The sequence below is a fragment of the Gracilinanus agilis genome, chromosome 2, assembly GCF_016433145.1.
Source record: "Gracilinanus agilis isolate LMUSP501 chromosome 2, AgileGrace, whole genome shotgun sequence".
NCBI classification, from domain to species: Eukaryota; Metazoa; Chordata; class Mammalia; order Didelphimorphia; family Didelphidae; genus Gracilinanus; species Gracilinanus agilis.
The window spans coordinates 199,704,494-199,729,034 of NC_058131.1; the positions used below are offsets into that span (position 1 = coordinate 199,704,494).

The following is a 24,541-nucleotide window of genomic DNA, read 5'->3' on the forward strand; positions in this document are numbered from 1 at the left end:
GCCCCATGGCTCACTGCTAGAGTTAGTCTGGTGGCTGGACCAAAGTGTATGTGTGTGTACCTATTTGTGAATGTACACATGTGCCTGAGTGGCCATGCACATACCTTCCCCCCGCACCTCAGCAAGAAGGGGAGGTGGGCTTTTTAAAAAATTATGGTGCATTAGTCACCCAGAAGTGTTCCAAAATGAGAGTGGGTGGGATGCCTAGGGGAAGACACAAACCTCTTTATATCCTTGAGGGGAATGTACCTCCCTCACCACAAGATTTAAAGCACTTACCTGTCAGCTATGGAGGGGGCGAATGGGGGGTGAAGGGGAAAGTAAAAACATGAATCATGTAACCATGGAAAATTTTTCTAAAAAATAAAATATTAAAAAAAAAAGACTTAAAGCACTTAAAGTCACCAGCATTTTCAAATATCTTGGCTTTGTCTACTGTCTTAGTAGAGGTTCCTGGGGAACCCTTGGAGATTATCAGAGGCCTTAGGGATCATGGGGTTCAATGTGTTTTACAGGAGGGTAAAATGAGTCTAATCTCAAGTTGGAAAGGGTCTTCTGAGGGCATCTAGGCTAATCTTCACCTTACTGAACAGAATGCCCTCTACCATATCTCCATCATTCAAGCCTCTGCTTGAATACCTCCAGTGATATGACACTCACTATGTTCGGCTATAGAAAGCCCACTCATTCCACTTTTGAAGAACTCTTGTTTGGAAGCCTTCAAGTGAGAAGGGAAAGAAATTTGAACCAAGTCTCTTGACTCTCAGCCTAGGGCTCTTCCTGTCATTATCTGCTGACTCTGCTAGAACTACATCACTCAAAGTTTCAAGCAGAGGCAGTTAGGGATGTGTGCCATGGGTGGGGGATTTGAGGGAAAGGGGGCTGCTTCCTCATGAGCATACCTGTAGAGCTGTATCTGTTGTTTTTTCAGAGAGTGTGTGGATCTCTGCATAAGTGTGTGTGCATACATGTGTAGGTATAGCTCTATATCTGGGGATGCATGATGAACTTCACCAACATCACCTTTGCTGTGGTTCACAGACCTTCTGGTTGCTTTATTCCCTTCTCTCTTGGGCCCATATTCCCTCCATGAATCTCCTCTACAACACTGTCCCAAAGTTTTTGTTTTTTGTTACACTAAAATTAAATCTGCAGCCACAGATAATGATGAAACCTTCCATCTACTGGTTCCAGTTTTACTCTCCATAATGTGGCTAATTTAATTCCATTTCCAGGAAACAAACCTACACATTCCAATTCCTTTAGCTATTCTCCTACAGTCTCAAGTCCCTCACTTTCCAGGTTGCTCTCCTTTGAACATTGTCATTGTCATTCCAAAAATAATGAAATTCAACAAATAATACATTAAGTACTTGCTAAGTACAAGGCACTGTGATGAGCTAAGTGTCTGTTGGCATAAAAATGAAATGCTTCCTATCCTTATAGAGCCTAGATATTGTACCCGGTGTGTGTGTGTGTGTGTGTGTGTGTGTGTGTGTGTGTGTGTGCGTGCGCGCCTGTGTGTTTCCCACACATGTACACATAGAAGAAAACACAAAGCCATATACAAACTACATGACAAGTGATTTCAGGAGAAAAGGCACCCAGACAGATCTGAAAAACCTTATGTAGCAGGAAGTGGCACTGTAGCTGTGCCTGAAAGGAAAAGAGGCATCCTAAGAGGCAGAAGTGAGGAAGATTTTGCAGCTGCAGGGGATGGCATGTGGTATGTAAAGAAGCACTTGTACTCCAGGGTTAAAGCACATGAAGGAAAGGGAGAAGAATCAAGCTTAGAAAGATACCTGGCAGCCAGATGGTAGAGAGCTTTAAATGCTCAGCAGCCTAGAGGCAATTATGGACCATTGGGGATTTTTGAGAAGGGGAAGGCTGGGTGAGATGATATAATCTACTCTTGGAAAGGAAAGTCAACAACTTGAAGTTAGAGGACCCGCTTTGAAATCTGACTTCTGTTACCTGTCTAACCTTGGGCAAGTCCTAATCTTTCTTGGGTCTCAGTTTTCTCTTCTGCAAAATGAGAGGGTTAGACCGGACAGTATAGTTTGAATAGACTCCTAAACTTTCCCCTCATGAAAGCTACGCTATTTTTTTCTCCTTAAAAGATACTGGGAGCTTCCTTGACACGTAGGCTCCTGGGACTGTTGGTGTCACCCCCTCATTGCTTGAATGCAAAACAGTGACCAGAAGGTGGATGAGTACTTTTGATGCTTAGCTGGTGGATCAGGAAAGGTAATTTAATCTAATGAACTTTGTTCAACAGAATCAACTCAAGGTGTCCTCAGTATCTAACCTTGTTAAATATCATTTCTCCTGAAACAGTGAATGAAAAATCCCCAACCCGCCTCTATGATTAGCTTCATAATGACTATTTTTTAGCTTAGTTAAACAATGTTAGCATAAGTCAATTAATATTATTCAACCCCTTATAATTTTAGTAGTATTTTATCCAGTGAATACAGCCTTAAACTTATAACCTTGTTCTCTGAGCATGAATCATTCTTTCTCTTTAGCCTTTATTATTATGTATTTACCTGGCTTGCCATATTTAAGCATCTTGACCTTAAGCCTGAAACCATAGCCTTAAGATGACCTCAACCCTATTCTGTATCAAATACATCAAACATCACTTCTGCTTTTTATTATTTTTGCTTAGTATTTTGCTGATTCAAAGGAGTTCTTGGTGCTTAGACACGAGCACCAGGGATGATGCTTGGTTCTGAGAATATAAACTGTCACCAGCCTTCTGGGTATAAAACAGACCATCTCCTAAGGCTTGGGATCTTTGGTCTTGACCAGAGTCCAGCATTGTTGTGAGACCGGTCCTCTCAATAAACCTATTTCTTTTTGGCCTGGAGACTTTTTCCTTTTTTTTTTTTTTTTGGTTTGTTTTTATTTTTTTAAACCCTTACCTTCTGTTTTAGAATCAATACTGTGTATTGGTTCTAAGGCAGAAGAGTGTTAAGGGCTAGGCAATGGGGGTTAAATGACTTGCCCAGGGTCACACAGCTAGGAAGTGTCTGAGGCCAGATTTGAACCTAGGACCTCCTGTCTCTAGGTCTGGCTCTCAATCCATTGAGCCACCTAGCTGACCCCCTTTGTTTTCTTTATTGGTATTTCTGATCAATAATTTTTTGCCACAAAACTCAAGGAAGTAAAGAGACTTGTCCAGGATCTCTCTTAAGTGGAAGAAATGAAATTTTCATCTGGATCTTCTAGCTCCAAATCCAACACATTTCCCACACTGTATTCTTATTACTGGAAAGGTAATATTTATTGCTTTCTCCCTTCAACAATATCAGGTTGGTGGATGGGCAAAGTTCTTGGGACCACAGATTTTTGTTTTTTTTTTTTTTGTTTTGGTACTATAGGGTTTTTCAGAATAGAAGCCAGCTTGCAAAGGATTCTTAGCCATCATATCATTTCAAAGCAAAGAGCAAAACCAAGACTAGATCCAATCTCAGACACTTAACTAACTGTGTGCCCCAGGCCAATGATTTAACCTCTGTTTGCCTCAGTCGTTGTCATCTGCAAAATGGGGACAATAATGGTTACCTGTTGTGAAGATCAAGACATTATATCTACCCTTACCAATCTTCCACCTATGAGACAATACACCGAAGTCCAAGGGTTTAAAAAAAAAAAAAAAGACATTATATCTATAAAGTGCTTAGAATAGCACCTGGTGTGCAATTAGTGTATGTAAATTTCTTATCCCCAAACCCAAGCCCATTCCGTATAACTGTTCAGGTTTTGCTTCCCCCACTACATCCCCCTCCCTTGACTCATGGATGCAATGAAAAACATAACGCCTGAGCATTTACCATTACTGGCCCGCTGCTTTATCGTTAGCATTTGTTCTCCTGACAACTTTGCTTTCTTCATGGCTGATGTGGCTCGTGGGCATCCTGATAGACTGTAGGCAACAAGAACAGAGAGAGCCTATTAATCACAGGTACTAGGATATCCATCAAAGCACAATGTCATACACCAACGAGAGCTATTCCTTGGGTCCCGTGTTGTGTTGTGAAATCCTCCGTGACCAATTTCTTACTCATTTCGGTGTCTACGGCTTACAGGTAACAGTGAGGGCCGTGAGCTAGATGATCCCCAAGCCTTTGCACTCAGGCTAGCCTGCGTTTAATGGTACAGTGGGAAGAGCAAAGGCTCTGGGCTCTATGACAGCAGCAAATCCTAATTCTGTTACTACTTAGGCAAGGCTCTCTGTCTCATTTCCCTCATCTATCAAATGAAGGCATTGGACTAGATGGCCTGAAATCTCTTCTAACTCTGGATATATAATATAATCCCATTAGAATTGAAGTGGATTCTCTGTTCTGACAGTAAATGCTCTTAGATTTAGATTTTCATGATTTTCTAGTTCTGTGTCTGTGTTAGTTTTTCTCCCTCCTTTATCAGCGATCACTTTTCTATTTTAAGTAGGCTCAGAAATAACACAGCTCTTCAGATGCATCAATTAATTCTTCAAAACAGGATTGTATAGTGGGGAAGGAGGTGGCTCAGTGGATTGAGAGCCAGGCCTAGAGACGGGAGGTTCTAGGTTCAAATCTGACCTCAGACACTGTTCTTCTGCCTTAGTTGATTCTAAGAAAGAATGTAAAGGTTTTAAAAAAAACAAAAAACAAACAGGATTGTATCTATAAGTGACTCTGATTCTCCCAAATAAAAAATGTTCTCTCTTTCAATTTTCCTGGAGTATTTTTTCTTTAACTTTCTAAACATAAACTTTTTAAAATTTCTTTAACTTTTTAACCTTCTAATTTTATATTCTAGCTCCTAAGAGGACCCTGGCAAACCTCTCCTTCCTCTTGTGTATCTATTGACATAATTTGGAGGACCTCCAAATAACAGCTCAAATATTATTTATAAATGAAATACAAAATATATGTTGACCTATTTGGAGGGTTCTTAGTTCTTGCCTCTAGCTCCTCTTTCTCTTTATGATCCTCATGGAAGTCCTTGTATGCAAATGCTGCTCCTGAAAACAATTTTGGGGAGACTTTTTATGAATTTGGAGCAGTTTTTTGGTAATATGTATTTCCTCAACCATTAGATATTAATATTCCTTCTGCTATATAATATAAATCTAGACTTAGAAAGTCAAAGGTCAGAGGTCAATTAATCCAACTCTCCTCCATTTGAAAGATGAGAAAACTCAGGTCCTGGGGGGGTGGGAAACTTTCTCAAGGTCACACAACTATTAAGTACCAGGGGCAAAATGTGAAACTAGATCCTATGACTCCTGAGCCAATGAACTCTCCACTGGGATCCTGCAATTCTGGAGATCTGAAGTGGTTGTTGCTTTTAACTTTATCAATAACTTCTCATATTGAAAAACAAACAAACAACTTGGCAGGCCCTCCTCCAAAACTCCTCCCAGTCTATGAATCTGTTTTTGATGGCTGTGCCTAGGGACGATGGGGCAGGTAAGGATGGTCCTATGGTGTAAGGTCAGGAGACATAGGAACAAATCAAATCCAGAGCTCAGGAAACCAAGAAGAGAGCTAACAAGAATGGAACTTGCAGAGAGTATGGAGGTAGGTCCTGTGGCAGGGTGCTATGGCCTTTGATGGTTACTGCCTCCCAGGCAGAGCTAGCCCTGGGTCTGCATGGCGATACTGATTAGAGCCAGACAATCAGAAACCAGCACATAAGCGTGTCTTCCTCCAGAGGCTGGACCATCAGAGGAGCTTGAAGCACTCTCTAGCTTCTGCCTTTTCTGGGATATAGGAACAAAATGAATTGCTTTTTTAAAAAATGAGGTTAGTTCTCCAGGAATACACTACACTCAACAGGCTACAATAAATAAACCATTTCTGACTGGGGCTTCACAATTTAAAGGGGCTGAGAAGAGTGACTGACTGAGTAAAGGTTAGAAAACTAGACCTGGAGAGGAAAAAAGAAAAAAACCCAAACAAACATGAGGATGGCTCCCAAATATATTGATATTGCTAAGACTTTATTTTCTACTGAATCAGTTCAACAACAAAACTATGAGAGATGAAATTCAGTAAGATGGTGGACTTCTCTCAATGAATCACTAAGGGAGTCTTTTTATATAGCACATCTCCAACCTAAGCCCCATAGCAGATAAATAGTATTGAAAGGGTCTGTGTTTGATTGGTTAAATCCCACTTGAATAACTGAGATAATCCGGTTTGTAAATTGTGAGTACAGATTAGTTAACTTTCTAGATAAGATGATAACTCTCAAGTAACCAGCCAATGGTGAATGAGGAGAAGGACCATCTTTGTGTCAGGAACCAGGAGAGAAGTTGCTACCTCTCCTATTCCCATCATTTGCTGGCTGTGACACTTTTTTGTGAGTGCCCATTCTCCAGAGTCTTTGACACTTTTCCTTTCAAAACCACTGAACATTTTGGCTGGTGATAGTGAACATAAAAAGAAGATCCTATATGAAGCCGTAAATCCCCAGTTCATAATACCTGATTTTTTAAAATGAAGAATAAATTCTTTGCATTATTTTAAAAAACTAAACAAAAAACAAAACTTTTAAACTATGAAAACTCCTTTAGGCTGTGAAAGGACTTTATCCAGTACTGATTCTCTGGATATCAAATTTATCCAGATCTTTTTTGCTCTTCACAAGCTCTTCAATCTTACTCTGAATATATATAATTTTAAATGGCAGAAATTCCGTCCATGGGTATTTAAATCCTATTAAAGTTCCTGGATAAAAGAGGTAGAACTGGAAGAGACCTTAAATAGCATCTTTTGTTGTTTTTGCTCAATTATTTCAGTTTGACTCTGTGACCCCATTTGGGCTTTTCTTGGCAAAGAGACAAGTGGTTTGCCATTTCCTTCTCTAGTTCTTTTTGCAGATGCAAAAACTGAGGCTAATGGGGGTAAGTGACTTATTCAGGGTCACACAGCTAGAAAGTGGATCCGAGATCAGATTTGAACTCACAAAGATAAGTCTTCTTAACCTCAGACCCAGCAATCTATCTACTCTACCATCAAGCTGCCTAACAACTAGTTGAACATTTTATTTTACAGATGAGGAAACTGAGGTCCAAGAGGTAGAGTCAAACTGTATTGAAACCTCAGTTTCTGAAAATGAATACAGTGCTTAGCCAATAATACCACAGCAGAGTTTCTTAGAATTTTTTTTTTTTTTTAGACCAGAGTTGTGAGTTCCTGGGTATATAAGATCTGTTCAGGAGCTCTTTTTATTAATAGAAAACAGCACCTAAGAGCCAACACAACTAATGTCTCAGAGACAGTACTTGAACCTCAGGCATTCTTTACTCCCAGGCTGGCTTTCTCTATTGCATCATGCCATCTCTTAGATTACAGGACCGTACCTTTGGAGGTGACCATGTCCTTGGTGGTCCTCCAGAGCTAAGCCCTTATTTTACAGATGAGGCATCTGAGATCATGAAGGATTAAGTGTTTTCCTCAAGATCACATATCTGTTAGATGTAGGACTATGATTGGAATTACAAACCTAGAAGTCTTTTCATTTGGAATCCACAAAATTTTCTATACACAAGTTTTATACATACTCACATACACACACATTTATACTTACATGCCTACTTATGTCTACACATGTATCTATGACTATACTTATGTGTATCAGTATACAGATATTTATATCTCCATCTATAATAAGAGTTTCATCCAAAGAAATGACTAAGGAATGAAAGTCTTAGTTTATATCTTTAAACAGCTGTCTGAGGTTCTAACAGAGTAAGTGACTTATCTAGGATCACACAAGCAATGGGTACTTGAACCCTGGTTTTTCTGACTCCTAGCCTGGCTCTTTATCTACCACCCCTACTATTTCATGCTATCTCTCTTGTTCTCTCTCTCTCTCTTTTTTTAAACTCTTACTTTCTGTCCTAGTAACATTTCTTAAGAGAGAAAGGTGAAGGCTAGGCAAATGGAGCTAAGTGACTTGCTTAGAGTCACACAGCTAGGAAACATTTAAGGTCAAATTTGAACTCCTGTCCTCCCAATTCCAGGTCTGATGCTCTCTATCCACTGAGCCACCTAGCTGCCCTTCATGCTATCTCTTTTCAGATCAGAAAATCATAAGTTTAGAAGTAGAAGGGACCTTAGAAGTTATATAGGTCCAACCCTTTTTATTTTACAAATGAGGGAACTGAGGCCTGGAAGGAGAAGTGGCCTGTTTAAAGTTACATAGGTATGGCAAAACTGGGTTGGAAACTCCCAAATCCAGAAATATTCCAAAAATGACTCCCAATCCCAAAATATTCTCATGTACAATTGTAAATGAAATTGATAATTGAGGAAATATAATCTGATCATATCAATCAAGGATAGCAGGTACCCAACAAATGAGGTCCAAGACCCCTCAGGAAGTACAAGGATATCAGTGGGCAGTTGGAAAAGCTTTATTATAGTCAGTAATGAGGAACCAATCAACTTATACTGTCTTGAGTAACATGACTGCTCTCTCTGATTAGTGATTAGAGTTTTACAAATATTACAGTTATTTCAAGAATATCCTGGCATATTCTGTAGTTATTATAAAAACAAACCACAAAATGTATAGAATGTGGTCAGCACCTACTACTCCAATTTCCTGAGATTATATCAATGTCTCACTTTTCCCATAATCATATGGGAAAGGGAGCAATCATACATCAAAGGGAGATCTAATTCATAAAATGGAAGACAATCACAAAATGGAAATAATGAAACAAAATAGAGTTAGTTTTAGATTCCACAATTGCCCTACAGAAATGTATGTGTGTTTATTTGTGCAAGTACACACCTGATGATTAATATCAAGGATTAGTTTAAAAAAATGGACCACAGAACTATAAAGCCTCTATGGATTCATTAGGAGGTCAGGTATATGGATTGAACTAGATGGCTAATAAGGCTCCTTCTAGCTGTTATTATATGGTTAAATTCTGTTATTCTGTAGTTGGGTTGTTCCCCCCTTATAGCCTCCACATTCTAGTTCCATAGAGTAGTAATTCTCGGTTTTTTAAAGCTGTGACATGACATGTTTTAGTTTTGATCTCTGTGGCAGAAGAATGCCTTCCATCTTATCTGCATCTAAATGATAACCATGCGTGCTTAATTTTAACTCAAATAATTTTGTTTGAAAATTTCTCAATATATCTTAAAAGGTTATTTAAGCATCCTGAGGCACTAAGAGATTAAGGGATTTACCCAGGGTCACAGATTTAACTATATCAGAGATTCAACTTGAACCTAGATCTTTCTAACTCTATGGACAGCTCTCTATTCATTATGCCATGCTGTTGTTTTTTTAAATAACTTGTACATACATTCATAAAAGTGCATAACTGTTATAAAATTTATTTTTTAAAGTTAATTTAATAATCACCAACATTTAAATAATTCCTTAAATCAACCTCTAGAAACTGGGAGGAAGAGAAGAAATGACCTTTTCTAATGTGTTTCCCAACTCCTCCTACATTTTGCTGGAATCTGATAAAATAATATTTCAGTTTGAATGTTGACATAAATGGGAAAACACATGAAGATGTTAGTATATTCCCCTTATAATTTAAGAATTCTCCTGAATACTTCCAGTGATCCCAAGTGGTTTGCAATTGCAAAGGTGAGGAGGCTTAGGTTCCCTTTCCTACTCATTGACTTTGACATTTCTGGCAAATCGTCAAACTTTGAACCTTATTTTAACTTTTCGGAAAAAAAGAGGGGATAGAGTACAGGAATACATTTCTTAAAACCTTCTAATCATAGTAGTCTTTAATGGAGCCCTTCACAATCTGTCTTTCTGGACTGACTGTAGTTTACAACTAGCTCTACATTTCAGTTAAACTAATTTACTTGCTGCTCTTATACGTTACTCTTTTGGGTCTGCTGTCTCCTATCAATCAATTAATCAGTCAATCAGCAATCATGCTTCATCTTCATAAATCCATCCAATCATCCAACCATCTTCCCAGGAAATTTTACTATCTGCTTCCTGTTGGCTGCTCTCCAGCTTTTGTCTCTTCACCAGTCCTGTTCACAATGCAGGTCTCTGGGGAAGTAAAACCACTCATTTTGGGAGACTGGTAGAATCTGCTGGCACTTGTGCTCTGTTGGCACAACTTCTGAGAAGATAACATCTCCACCAAGTCATGCATGATTGGAAAAAAACTTTAATAAAAGGGGCAGATTATTAGAGATGAAAAAAGACAAGGGCAATAGCCTGGATTTAAACAATATAGCATTTGCCTTATTCCATTTCTTGAGGGGGAAGGAGGGAAGGATCTGCAGTAGAATCCATAAATCATGACAAAATCACATTGTAATTAGATTTATGAAAATATTACAGGGTGGAGTTTTGAAGAGAATAAGTTCTTCAAAATTATCCCAATTTTCTCTTATGAAATAATAAGATTTATATAGTACTGACTGTGTGCCAGACACTATGATAAGCACTTTACTTTTATTTTCCCATTTGAGAAAATAACAATTATAGCTTTTAATATTCATCACCTCAACTCCCTAAATTGCCTCTCCTTTTTGACTAGAGGTTTGGAAAGAGAGCAATAAATTCTTAAAGACTCCCTTGATGAAAGGTTCAGAACTTTCCAGGTAACTCCAGTTTTCCATCAGCTGCTTTTCTGTGCATGGTTTCAACTCCATGAAACATCATGTCCTGAACCAAATGCCTCTGGTTTCCCTTCCCTCTTGTTCCCTCCACCTCCCTTTCCTTTTGTAGCTCTTTTCAGATTCTTTTTGTGTATTGGATTAGTTCTTTGAGGGAAAGGATTGTGTATTTTTTTTTTTTATTTGTATTCCCAGTGCTTTGTTTAGTGCTTGTCAAAAGAATGAGAATTCCTGGACTCCTGACTCCTTTTATTTTTTATTTTTTAAGCCTTACCTTCCATCTTCGAGTCAATACTGTGTATTGGCTCCAAGGCAGAAGAGTGGTAAGGGTAGGCAATGGGGGTCAAGTGACTTGCCCAGGGTCACATAGCTGGGAAGTGTCTGAGGTCAGATTTGAACCTAGGACCTCCCATCTATGGCCTTGCTCTCAATCCACTGAGCAACCCAGCTGCCCTCCTGACTCCTTTTAAAATAAGACACCAATTATCACAATTAATTAGTATGCAGCCAAAAGAAGTGATTGATCTGGGACAGTGACTAACAGAATTATAGTAAGATTAATAGAATTAAAGTAATTATATTTTACAAGGAAAAATTTAAATCTACATAGGAAATGTAGCTACTTCTTCTTTTGACTAGATACCATTTTGCAACAGAGTATGATTCATCATGGTGAGTGGTAGAGGTCTTGGAAATGTGCTGACCCCCTTGACAGAGGGACATTGCTAGCATATCAACTTGAAGGCCATCCCAACCAAGCAAAGATCAATAAGAAGCTGAGACACTTCCTCAAGAAGACAGCACCCAGTCATTGCTAGAAAATATATTTCCCACCTATTGAGACCTAGGATTGGTGTTTGACTACTGGGGTGATGCAATGTTAGGGTATAAAAAGGGGAGAAACCTCTCATTCAGTTGTCTTAGATTGTAAGGAAAACCTAATGACCCAGCTTTGCTGAGAGATGGGTCTCTCTCAATAAACCTTTTTCTAGCTTGGGGCTTTGTGGAAGGCCAATAAGAGAAACAGTCTTAAATAGGTGAAAATCTGAGACTCCTCTTTTGATCCCTTTTATGATCCACATCTTTTCTTATTGAAAAACATTATAGCTTCTAGGAAAACTTTAAGTTCTTAGTAAACCAGCACTTAATGAGTTAACAGCCTTTTTTCACTCATCAGAGTAAAGCTGCAGCTGTGGGTATATCTCTCTAACTGCTCCAGGCATCCCAAGGTCACGGAGTGGCAAGCTCAGGCAAAATAACTTTTAGATAAAGTGAGGTTCATTTTTAACTCGAGACTGTTTCTCATCTGGCATTATCTTCATAAGAAAATTCTTTGTAAAACTATAACTTTATTGTGCTTTGATATGACATAATTTGTGTTTCTGCGCAAATGTGAAGTTTTTTTGGGGGGGGGTTCTTTTGTGTGAAATGAGTCCTAGAGCTGGAGCTGGAAGCATGAGTTAAAAGACAACTCCCATGTCCCTTAGTTATTTCCTTATCAACTAAACTGTCCTTATCAGATTATCAGAGATGATAAATAGATCTTGACAGGGCTTTGCCTCTGTTTTATTTCACATTGGCTGAAAATATTTGCCACACCTACCACACAGGAGACGATTAATAAATGTTTGTTGAATTGAATTGATTTGAATCAAAGGATTATAGATCTAGAGCTAGAAGAGATGTGAATTAGGTCCAATCCCCTCATTTTTCAAATGCAGAAACTGAGGTTCAGAGAGTTGGCAACTTGGCCACATGATAGGCAATAAGTATCAGGAAAATTTGAAGCCAGGTCTTCTGAGTCCAGGGGCAAGCCTGATAAATCAAGAGATAGTGACCTGTGTAGTTTAAGTAGTTGTTATTTAGAGTGAGTCACCTCATTATTGTCTCCATGGTATGTGGTCCAGAGGCAGGTGCATTCCAAAAGGGAACAGTAGTTAGATGACAGCCAAAGGGAATGTAACTTTCACTGTTCTAGAAAGCCCAGCCATATGTATATGGATCTATTTTATCATAGTCCTGGGTACATCTCTTCCTTGACCTAGGCAATTTTCAGTTTGTTGTTGAAATGGGATTCAGTGAGTGGGTTAGGAAAACAGATATCTCTGGCTTCTTTCTCTTGCTTTATGTGAGCCCTGACTTATTATTTCATACCTGGATTGTTATATGAATATTTTAATAGTGCATCGAGATGAATCTTTTAATACACGGTTATGATGTCATTCCCCTACCAAAGTCAATGATAGCCCATTGCTTACCTAATAAAGTTCAAACTTTAAAAATTTGTTTTTATTATTTACTTTAAAGTTCAAACGTCTTTACTAGCATTGAACATTCTCTATAATTTAGTTCTAACATAAATTTTTAGCATTAAAATAAAAATTCCCAGCATAATATATATATATATGTATGTATGTATATATTTATTTATTTGTTTGTTCGTTCCTTATTTATTCATTCATTCATTTATTTATTTATTTGTTTGTTTGTTTGTTTGTTTGTTTATTTATGTCATGTACAATGTGCCAAACATTGTGCTAAACAATTAGATCCTCTCAACAACACTGGGTTATACAGCTAGTGTCTTAGGTCAGATTTGAACTCAAATTTCCCTGACTCCTGGTCTAACACTCTACCTACTCTACCACTTAGCTACCCAAGATAATTAGCTACTTTTTATTCATCTCTTCAGTTAGTCAAGTGAGTTAATTTCCCAGAGTAATAATAATAGCTGCAACAGCTTACATTCATATAGATTTAACATATGCCATGCACTGTGCTAAACACTTTAAAATTATTATCTCAAGTAGGTTAAGTGACTTGTGTGTGGTCATATTGCTAATGTTGGAAGCCAGATTTGAACCCATGGAGGCCCCCCTATTATCTCACACTGTTTTATATCTTTATAATTCTGATAACCTGTTTGCTATTCTCTGATCTCAGTCCCACCTTTTCCTGCCTCTGCAGGTCTGCTCACTGGGTCCCTGAACCTTCTATCTCTCTTTATTGGATTCTTCATTTCTCAACACCTCACTTCTCTGTTACCCTTTCCATGAAGTTTTTCCTTAGCCCCAGAATTGGAAGTGGATTCATTTGTACTTTCTTCTTTATATTCTATTTTGTTTTACTTATACATAGAGTTCATCTCCTTTCTATTAGATTGTAAGCTCCTGGAGGGCAGTATGTAGTGGCTAAATGGTTCTATCTTGGAGTTGAGAAGACCTGGGTTTAAGTTTTATTTCTGGGTGACTAAAGGCACCCGGACATTTAACCATCTGGGTGACTATAGGCAAGCTGCTTAGCTTCCCTGTGACTTGATTTCTTCATCTGTAGCTAAGGAATAACAAAACCTATCACAGCTACCTCATTGGGTTTTCATGAGGCTCAAATGAAACAACTATGTACAGTATTTTGTAAGCTTTAGAGTGCAACATATTTTTAGCATTATTTGTATTTTTATTATTATAGTATTAATTATTATTTACCTAGCATGGCCTTTTATAATGTTTGTCTCCTATCCAACTAACCCATCTTTTAAACCAATGTCAGAATAATCTTCATTATGCAAAGATTCAATCTTATTACTCTATGCTCCCTACTGTTTGAGTCAAAAACACTCAAAGAATCTCAGAGTTAGAAGGAACCTCAAAAGATGCAGAGATGCATTTAGGTGGTGCAGTGAATAAAGCACTGGATCTGAAGTTAGGAAGACTTGAGTTCAAATCCAGCCTCAGACACTTATTAGCTTTGTGAGTCACTCACAAAGTGACTTTCCTCTTTTTGTGAGTTTCCTCAACTGTAAAATGGGGGTCATAATAGCACCCATTTCACAGGGTTGTTGTGAGGATCAAATGAGATAATGTTTGAAATGTGCTTAGTAAGTGATGCAAAATAGGTATGTGTAATTAATCTCTTCTCTGGCATGACACGCCCAAGTGTGGTCACCCACCTTCAAGGCCATTGGTGAGGGGGAACCTCTTCTTTCTCAATGCACCTCATTTCACTTTGAATGAACCTAATTGTTAGCGAGTTTTTCCTTTACTGAAGCTAATTTGGCCTCTCAAAGCTTTTACCCTTTGTGCCTAGGACAGCTAACCCAATCTCCCTGCCACTGCAAACATTTGAAGACACCTGTTGTGTGAGAGCTTGATATTATCTGGATGGGGAGGGTACACACTCTCAAAGAATGACCAGGCTCCAGGAACCATGAAATCCTCCCTAGGTTTTCTCTTCTCTAGGCTAAACACTCCCACGTCCCCTAACCCCCCTCCTCACCCTCCTCCAGTGGTTCTCCTGCTTTTCTGGGTCTCCCCTGAATGGTGAGGTTTGGACCTGAACATAAAACTGCAGCCTAAGATCCATTTAAAAGTCATATTGTACTATTGATGAGAATCCAAAGTATAGTCCACTAAATCTATATCTTTTTTTCAACTGGCTAATTCTACTCCTCCATCTTCTACTTTTAAAAGGTGATTTTTCTATTTAACTCTATTAGTATTTATCTTATTAAATTTGGCCCAACATTCTAGACTGTCAATTTTTTTTCCATCCTGGATTTCTCATTCCGTATATTGTGTACATTGTCTATATTTAATAGGTACCATTTATGCCTTCAGTCAGGTCCCTTAAAAATGTTAAAAGCACAGTTAAGGATAGATCCCTGGAGTCCTGTACCAGAAAACTTTCCAGGTTGGTATTGGATTGTTCTGACTGTGAATTTGGTTTTTCTATCTATTCTGAATCCATATCCACTTAACTATATTAGTGTGTGACTTATATTACTCCATCCTGTACAAAAAGACAGTAATAATAACGATTACTAGCATTTATATAGTGCCTATGACTGCGCCAAGCACAGTGCTGAGCACTTTGACAAATATTATCTCGTTTGATCTTCACAATAACCCAGCAAGTTAAGTACTATGATTATTCCCATGTTTAATTAGGGAAACTGAGGATGACATAACTCAACCAGGTTATACAAATAAAGATGTCTAAGTCTGAATTTAAACCCAAGTCTTACTGACTCTTGGCCCAGCACTCTATTCACTGCTGCCACCTAGATGTCTGGCTTCTAAAGCATAAAGGACTTTGTCAAAAGCCGTTCTGAAATTTGGTAAATTTACAGTATTCCCTTGATATATCAGTCTAATAAGGGAAGGAAGATGATTTTAATATATATCTTATTTTTCATAGAGTCGGGTTATTTTTTGCAATGATCAAAGAATTTAGGTCTACATGTGGTCACTTGTGGGAATTGAGTGAACTATACTCAAATTCATCTAATGACTCAATTCTGTAGCTAACTTAGTTCCCTTTCTATTCAATTATGGGCCTATCCTAAATTCTGTCCATTGAGGAAACTTTATTCAATTGTGGGAGGTGGGAGAAAAGCTTATTGCACTGTTGTAGCTAGCATTGCAAGGCTGGGGAATAGAACCACTATTCCTGAAGTTCAGACCCTTGACAAGGACCTAGGTTAAGGAGATCATAAATACAGTCAGATCTTCAGATTGATGTAAGGAGTTTTCTCATGATTGTACTGTCGACATGAAATCTAGAGTCCCCAAACTTGTGGCTTAGTGAGATCTGATGAACCCCAAGTTTTAGAAATAGCTTGTAGTTTGGAGACCCCAAAGCTTGTGCTTGTTCCCTGTTCTCATGAGAATCCACCCTGAAGGGAATCTTAGGCTAGCAGTTGCAGACTGAATAATGGACCCTAGGGTAAATGCTAAATACCCTTTTGTCTTGGGTAGTCTTCCCCTTTGTATCTGAGACCCTTACCCAGGAGGACACACCTGGGCAGGGACCATCCTTTAGAATCCATTGTGTAAGCAGCCCCTTCCCTTACACCCTAGCCTCTAGCTATGATTCCTTTCCCAAGCTTGATTGTATCCTGTCAGTAAAATGTCAATCATCTCTCCCAGCCCCTGGATCTTCCCAAATGGTATATAAGTTCCCCAATTTCCTTTGTTCTGGGGAGTCATCATCTACCGCAGTGTCACTCCCAGGGGGATCAGGGAGCCGAGCAAAGCATTGTTCATTTCTTAGACTCTGCACAAGGCGCAGCTCTGCAAACGAGGCCAAGTAGCCCTCATCCCTCTTTCCCTTGATTAAAGAGTGATTTTATGACTATTTAATAGTTCTGCGTTTTTTCTAAGTTAACAGTCCATCTCAAGTGATCCATATGTCCCATCTGAAAAGTGGTCCAATACTGACGGACCAGTTATTGTTTCCCTGTCCTTTTAACTGTTTACACATACTTGGGAGGAGTGGGATACTAATTTCTCCTGAATTCAGGGAATTGGACCTCTTCACTCTTCCCCCTTCCAACTTGGAAAGTCCTTAATATTTTATCCAATTACAAATCAGATGCCTGTATTGTTTGATTTTAATTAGTTGGTTTTTAACTTTTTTTTAACATATAAAAAAAAAATCTGTCTACCCCTGTGTTCTGGGTCCAGTCCTAAGCTGAAGAAGGGTCCAGTGTTGATTTGGTGGGTAATTGCCATTCCTTGCTTAATAAATCGATATGCTCAGAAGACTGAACCTTTTGTTTCCTCTTTCATTTTTCTCTTTTGTTTGTTAGGAGACACACACACACACATTTATTTTAATTAGTTCTGTTTTGGAAAAGAGTCTGCTGTGGAATATTCCTTAAGAAAACCTGATTGTTTCTTTTTAATCCCCTAATTAGTCTGTATGCAGATTCTGCTAATAAAACTTGATATAGATGGGAGGGTAAGCACACATAAGACAGGATATTCTGTGTTTCATTGGTCACCTTTTTTTTTTTTTTTGGTCAAAAAATTTTTAAGCGGAAAACAGAGACAAAGTAACAGACATGAGCTAGTACTGCCACCTGGTGGCCCCCTGATCTTTGTCCTCTCTTTTGAAGTCAAGCTATATTATATGGAACAGCCTAAGGGTTATTTTCCACCAGCTGTGCTTTTCTGAGACAAAAGAGCAGTAGTAGGGGCTGGTAAGCAATCCTTACTCTGTCACAAGAAATCTTGAAACTACCTAAAATATGAATGTAAAGTGGAATGATTGCAATCTGCATCGGTAGAGGGAATATCTGTTTAGACAAAATTACAGCTCTTCACATCAATCCAACAAGCATTTAAAATCACCTACTCTGTGCCTGGCACTATGGTAGATAGTAGAAATATAAAAATCCCATGAAGGTAGGTATTGCAGACATTAAAAAACCAAACCAAAGCTTGAAGACCTTTGATTTCAATCTTTTCTATCTCTTTCTGTCTACTTGTCTGTCTCATCCATATCAGCAACACAAATATAACTTGGAGTCATAGAGAGTTGCCTGTAAAATTTTGGGAGAATGAATGTTCTTGTCCCATGAGAACTCTGGAGATGCATTGGAACTCATGCTGTACTGAAGCTAATTCAGACTTGTTTGTGAGATCTAATTGAACAAGTTTTGTGTTAGCATTTACAGTTTGAAAATTGACAAATGCTACAAATTAGGGCTTGACTTGTTTTTTTTTTTGGAGTTGTTGTTGATTGTTAGTCATTCCCAAAGTGGGCGCTACTGCCCCCTGGTGGGTGCTGCAGCGATCCAGGAAAGTGGTGATGGCTACCAGTGCATTTATCTTTCCTATTGATTGCTATTAAAATAAAAAAAAAATTAATTCCCAAGGGGCTAAGTAATATTTTTTCTGGAAAGGGGGCAGTAGTCTAAAAAAGTTTGGGAACCACTTAAAGAAGATGATCATGCATTTTAGGAGTTATTAGTATGTGTGCTGCAGAAACAAACATATTTCTTGGAGTTATTAAACATTTACTACCATATCCCTGACTAGAACTGAACTGGATTTCAAGACCAGCTGACCAACCACTATGACATGATGCATACATGATGCCTCTTAAAACTTTGCAGGATAGGGGGAAAGATTAACTGAAATTTGTAGTCTGAACTTGAAACCTATTAACATGTATATCATTGTTTCTATAAAAATATATATCACCTGTCCTAAACAGCTGACTTACAAACATTTGAAACAGCCTATTTATAAGGTGGAAACAGTTTCTATAAGTAAAGTATTCTTATAATGGCACTTTTAGTAATGAAAACAAAGAGTTATAATCTCCTAAATCATGAGGGGAAAGCATAGCTCTACAAATACCCACTGGGCATTCAGTCTGCCAGAAGAACAAGGTCATGGATGGCTACTCTTTCTGTAAGTATGTAGAATGGGTCTGAGGGTCAGCTGCTCTACTTAATGCCACTTTGAGACACAGGACCTAAGCTACATATAACCACTTATCTTGGCCTCTATTTGGCATTTTGTCACTTTGGCCTCGCATCCCCCACATATAATAATAAGGCTATCTCACGTGATCTTCAAAATTATGAGGTAGGTATTATCATCTCCATTTTTAAGATAAGGAAATAGAGTGCTGGGTATGTAAAAAGACTCCATGGTCACATAGCTAGTAAGTCTCAAAGCTGGGATTCCAATCGGTCCTCTGAACTAGTACTCTTTCTCCTACATAATGCTGCCTCCCATAAATCATGCAAGATAACACGATGAAAGGATATGGTTGAATCAATGCAAAATCATTCATAGGCCTGGAAAAAGAACTCTTAGAGCCTGACCCACAGAGCATGTATTTGTGGGGCCATTTAATACAGTGGAGAATACATGTTTTCATTAATCACAGCATTTATGCTTCCCAAATGGGACAAAGGAAACTCTTGGCTAATGATGCATAGGTTAGTGAGGGAGTAATTCTCAACCTCCTTTTCCTTTCCTCTTCTCTTTGATTACAGAACTGTAAAATAGCTGAAGGAGGCCCTTTTTTCCTTCCTTTTTATAAAAACCCTTAGGGATCACGAATTCCTCCAAATATGAGGGAAAACAAATTTAAAAGTTGCTGTTTTAAATTTAATCAGTAATTCTAGAAAATGACTAGTTATCCATCCTTGTCCTAGGACCTAGAGCTTGTTTCTTCCTACAAAATATTAGTGAAATCTTTCTGCTCTTTACTCACCATTCTCATAGCCATCCAACCTAATTTAAGCTTTCATCAGTTGTCCCCTGGATTTTTGCAATAGCCTTCTAATTAATTTCCCTGACTCGAGTCTCTACTCTTCCCTATCCAAACTTCACAAAGTTGTTAAAGTGACTTCTCCAAAGGATAAGTCTAACCACCCTGGGCTCCAGCTCAATAAACTTCACTGGCATCCAGTCACCTCTAGTACGGAATAGAAACTTTGCTGTTTGGAATTTAAGGCTCTTCATAATTTGGCTTCCATATTACCTTTCTTGCTTTATTACACATTGTTCATCTCCATGTACTTTATAGTCCAGTCACAGACGTTTACTTGCTGTAAGTCACTGGTTATCCTTTATCTGCCTCTGTAGGTCTATCCCCCATGGCTGGAATGTTCTCCCACCCCCATCTCCACCTCTTAGAGTACCTAGCTTACTTCTTGACTCATTTCAAATGCCTCTGTGAGCCCTTCTCCTGTCCTCTCAGTGACTAGAGCCATCCCTTGTATCTACTTTATATAAATATTTTACATATGTGATAATAATACATATATATTATTCTAATTCTGCTTCTAACTCTAATTCTGTTTCTAATCCTAATCTTGATGTCTTCTCCCATTAGAAAATGGATTCCTTAAAGTCAGAGACTGTTTTTGCTTTTGTTTTTGTATCCTCAGCATCTAGCAGTGCTTGACACATAGTAGGTGCTTAGCTAAGTGCCGTCTAGTTTGATTTTTATCTTTTGAAGTATTGAAGAATTTAAAATAAATGAATTATGAGCTTTTAAAAAAGTAAGTCAGACATATTTTCTTAAGAAAAAACTTATCATCAGTTTTCTTTTATCAGCTATATTAAAATATTGGATCATATTTAAAATAAAGCCTCTTTAAAATTGTATTAGTTTTGAAAAATCACCTTTTTGATCTTGGAAAGGTTACTTGGTATATCTGAACCTCAGAGTGCTTTGTAAATGAGGGGATTAGGTTAGATGACATCTAAGGTCCCTTTTAGCCTCAAATCCCATAGTTCTATATTTATAAGGTAGGCACCTCAGATTCTGGTTGCCTGGACCCTAGCTCGAGCTAGCATTAAAGTTCCTTTCACAATTTACATTGTTGGTGCTCATCCTTGCAATGGGGATCTGGACTGGGCACAACAATATGGGGAAAAGATCTACTCAAAATGATTTCTCCTTTTGTTCATACTGCTTTTTCTTTACTACTTTTATGAGTTTTCGTCCTTGGTAATCCATCAAAACCCCTGTTCCCTTCCATTTCTCGATGCTTATCTGATAATGTATGTTTCTCGAGACCATGAGAATCAACATGGAACATTAGAAAGGTCCTTGGACTCGGAGTTAGAAAGTCTTACTAGCTGGGTGGCTTTAGCCTAGATGGCTTTTACTTCTTTAAACCTCAGTTTCCCTACTCACAGAATGCTTCTATAACAAGGCTTTCAGGAGAATTAATGAGTATGAAAACACTTTATAAATTGTAAAATTTTATAAATAATCATCAGTTATTATAGTTTAGTGTTACCTTCCTAAATCATTACATTGTTTTAACATTAACATTTTTTCTTCTCTGTCTTTGCCACCAGCCTAATAGACTTTTATCTCCTTATAGCTAGATTGCTGATTATGCTAAAGTGCAAGACTAACCATTTCACCTTATTCATTCAGCTCCAAGAGGCTCCCTATTGCTTCCAGGCTGAAATATCAGAAAATTTTCTGTTTAACTTTTAAAAGCAATAACTCTGTTTCTTCCTAGTCTTTACCTTATTCCACCTTCCCATATTCCCACATCTTCTGCAATTTAGTGACATTGGCTTCCTTGCTGTTCTTCTAATGTGATACTCTATCTCCAGACTCAGTATTTTCACTATCTGTCCCCCATGTTTGCAATTCTCTCCCTCTTCATCTCTACTTCCTATCTTCTTTAAAACTTTTCAGCTGAACCTCTGTATTCTGTAAGAAACCTTTCCTTATCCTCCTTAACATTAGTGCCTTTCCTCTGAGATTACTCCCAATTTATCCTGTATATATATTGTTTATGTGAGAAGTGAATGGTCCTATAAATAGCAAGGATCACATGATGCGAAGCCTGCATTGTGTGGCTCCAAGGGAGGCAAATAGACATCTCTAGCTTCTTCTCCCTATACCCTTCTCTAAGGGAGACTTTGATTCCTGCCAGGAAGGGAAGCAGGAATTTGAGGTCAAAGGTGACTCTGCTCTCCTCAGACAGAGATGGGTACCAGGATAGAAGTATATCGCTCAACTTCCTTTAATATTATTAGTCAAGGAGGTATGACCAGGTTTAATCTAACTTTTGATTTCTTTATTTATTATTGGGAGGAAGGAGGATCCCAAGTTCTTTATCCAAGGCTTGACCCATTTCCCACCAAAAACAAAAACAAAATCACCACCAACAAAAAAAACTCAGGCATAGTGAATAGCAAAGAAATTTGCTTGCACAAATCAGAGCAAAATAGATCACAGAAGGTATACATAGGAGAATATATACTAGGTTATACAGAGTGAAGGAGCATTCTCCCATTGGGAATGAGATAACTCAGCTCAAGCAAGAGAGAGTAATCAATCTCACCTAAGGGGAAACTCTTTGCAGTCTCTAACTGGGGAAAGACACATAATGGAGATCGCTAAATCCTCTTATGTCTTCCCAGAGTCTTTTCCTTTAGCAACCTGAAGTGAGGTTGGCCTCATCCATCTTCTCTTTCTTCTGGCTAAAAGCCAGAAGCATCCAAAGTGACTTGATACTTGAAGATTCCTTCAAAGAATTGAAGGTCTCTCCTAGTTATTCTCTCACACATAGCAGGGCATTCATCCATACTAAGGAGAGTGTCTCCTACCAATGCAGTTTGGGGCAGAGGTTACATTTGTATGTAGTTTGTATGTTAACTCCCCATTAGATTGTGAGTTCCTAGAGAGCAGGAATTGCATTTTTCCTTTCATTGTATTCTGAGCACTTAAAACAATGTCTGACACATAGCAAGTGCTAACTGAGTCCATATTTCTACTTCTTTAGGCCAGAAAATCTCAGTGTCTCAGAGATGGAAGGAACCACAGAGGCTATCTAAGCCAACTCCCATCTAAACAGGAATTCCCCCTACACCACAACAGACAAGCAAATCTTTCAGTATTTTCAGATTTTACTTTCTTCTATAACTTTGATTCATTATTCCTAGTTCTGCTCTTGAGACCACAGGGAACATCTCTAATCCCTCTTCTACCTGATACTATTCAAGTATTCTATATACTTGAAGAAATTTATCATGTCTTCCATAAAATTTCCTTGATTCACTGATCATTCACATTCCTTGAGCTAACCCTCAGATGGCATGAACTTAAGACTCTTTACTACCCTGGTCACCTTCCTGTGGATGTTATACATTTTATCAATATTCTTCCTAAAATGCTTTGCCTCAAACTAAGTATCATACATCAGAAATTCCCTAGTGCCCATACTTAATGATTCATAAAGCAAAAGATGACTGAATGAACTTTTCTTGGCTACCATTTTACAGTTGACTCATATCAAGCTTACAGTAGACCAAGGCTCTCAGATCGTTTTCAGAAGATCTGCTGTCTAAGAATTGTCTCCCATTTTGTACTTCTGAAGTTGGCTTCTTGAATCCAAGTATAACTTCAAGTATTACATCGCTAATAAATGCCATCTTAGGTCATTCAGTAAAATGTCCTAGGATTTCTGAATACTGATCACTGTCATTTGATGCATTAGCTATTGCTGTCAATAGGCAAGCCATCTATACTCATTCAAGACAATGATAAAAATGGTAAAAGGAACAGTGTCAAGTAAAAATTTCTGGAGGACTTCCTTCCTTCTAGGTTGACAATGAATCATTACTAGTAACTATGCTTTCCATTTGTCAACTTAACTAGTTCTGAATCATTGTAATTGTTTAGGTCCCCGCTAGTCCATCAAATATTTCTAAATTTTCTGCTTTTTTCCGTCCCCTTTCCCAACCATATAGTTAATGACAAAGGCATTGGATATGGGGTGTCAATGCAAAAGCTTTGGAGTTCCCCATTTTGTACCTCAGCTTCACACTCTATAAAAATGAGTTGGACTAGATTGAGAGTTTTTAATTTTGGGGTTTTAAACTTGGTTTTTTATATTTTGATAACTATATTTCTATATAATCCATTTCCTCTCTAATTCTAGGTATTTTATACATTTGAAACAAAAAGTATTCTGAGAAGGGTTCATAATCTTCCCTACAGGAGTAATAGCAAAGAGGGTTATGACATACAAAAAGTTAAGTACCTGTGTATGAAATGATCTCTGTCCTTTCCCAAAACTCTATACTCAATTTTATTTTGTGTGTGAAAGGGGTAAGATGAGGCACAAAGCTGACATATTTTCCTATGAAAAAATCTGGTCCTCTTGAAGGAGAAGATCTGAGTTTAACAAACTGCAATGGGTTTGTATGGAAAATTCTTGAGTTTTACAAGTAGGAGGGAGGTGTGTTTATCATGCCAGTATAAACACACAACTCATTTATAGATTATGCACAACAAAATCATATGGAAACTGAATGAGGATGGTAGTGGTGAGGGGGCAGGCTTTAATGAGACTAAGTTTTCCAGTTCTTTTCTGTCACTAATTAGTAATGTGACCTTGGGCAAGTCACTTAATCTCTTTATAAGTGGGCATAATAATAACTGCTTTCACTGCATAGAATTGTTATGAAACCTTAATGAGCTCATATGTATGAAAACACTTTGAAAGTAAAAGGTAGTTGTTGTTTTTTTAATGAACAAAAGATGTAGGAATCACTGTGTTGTGGAAATTGCTTTGGACTTGGGTCAGAAGATCTGGGTTTTAATTCTCATTTTGCCACTTTCTAACTCTAGGATCTTGA

The 24,541-nt window shown here is 38.1% G+C and overlaps 1 protein-coding gene across 1 annotated transcript in view; it reads right to left on the minus strand.

Moving 5' to 3' along the window:
* Positions 1-24,541, minus strand: part of MYT1L (myelin transcription factor 1 like) — a 309,828-nt gene that overhangs the window by 19,925 nt on the left and 265,362 nt on the right. Inside the window, exon 19 of the mRNA XM_044660933.1 lies at positions 3,840-3,931. Coding sequence (XP_044516868.1) covers positions 3,840-3,931 — 92 coding nt within the window. The remainder of the gene's footprint in view (positions 1-3,839; positions 3,932-24,541) is intronic.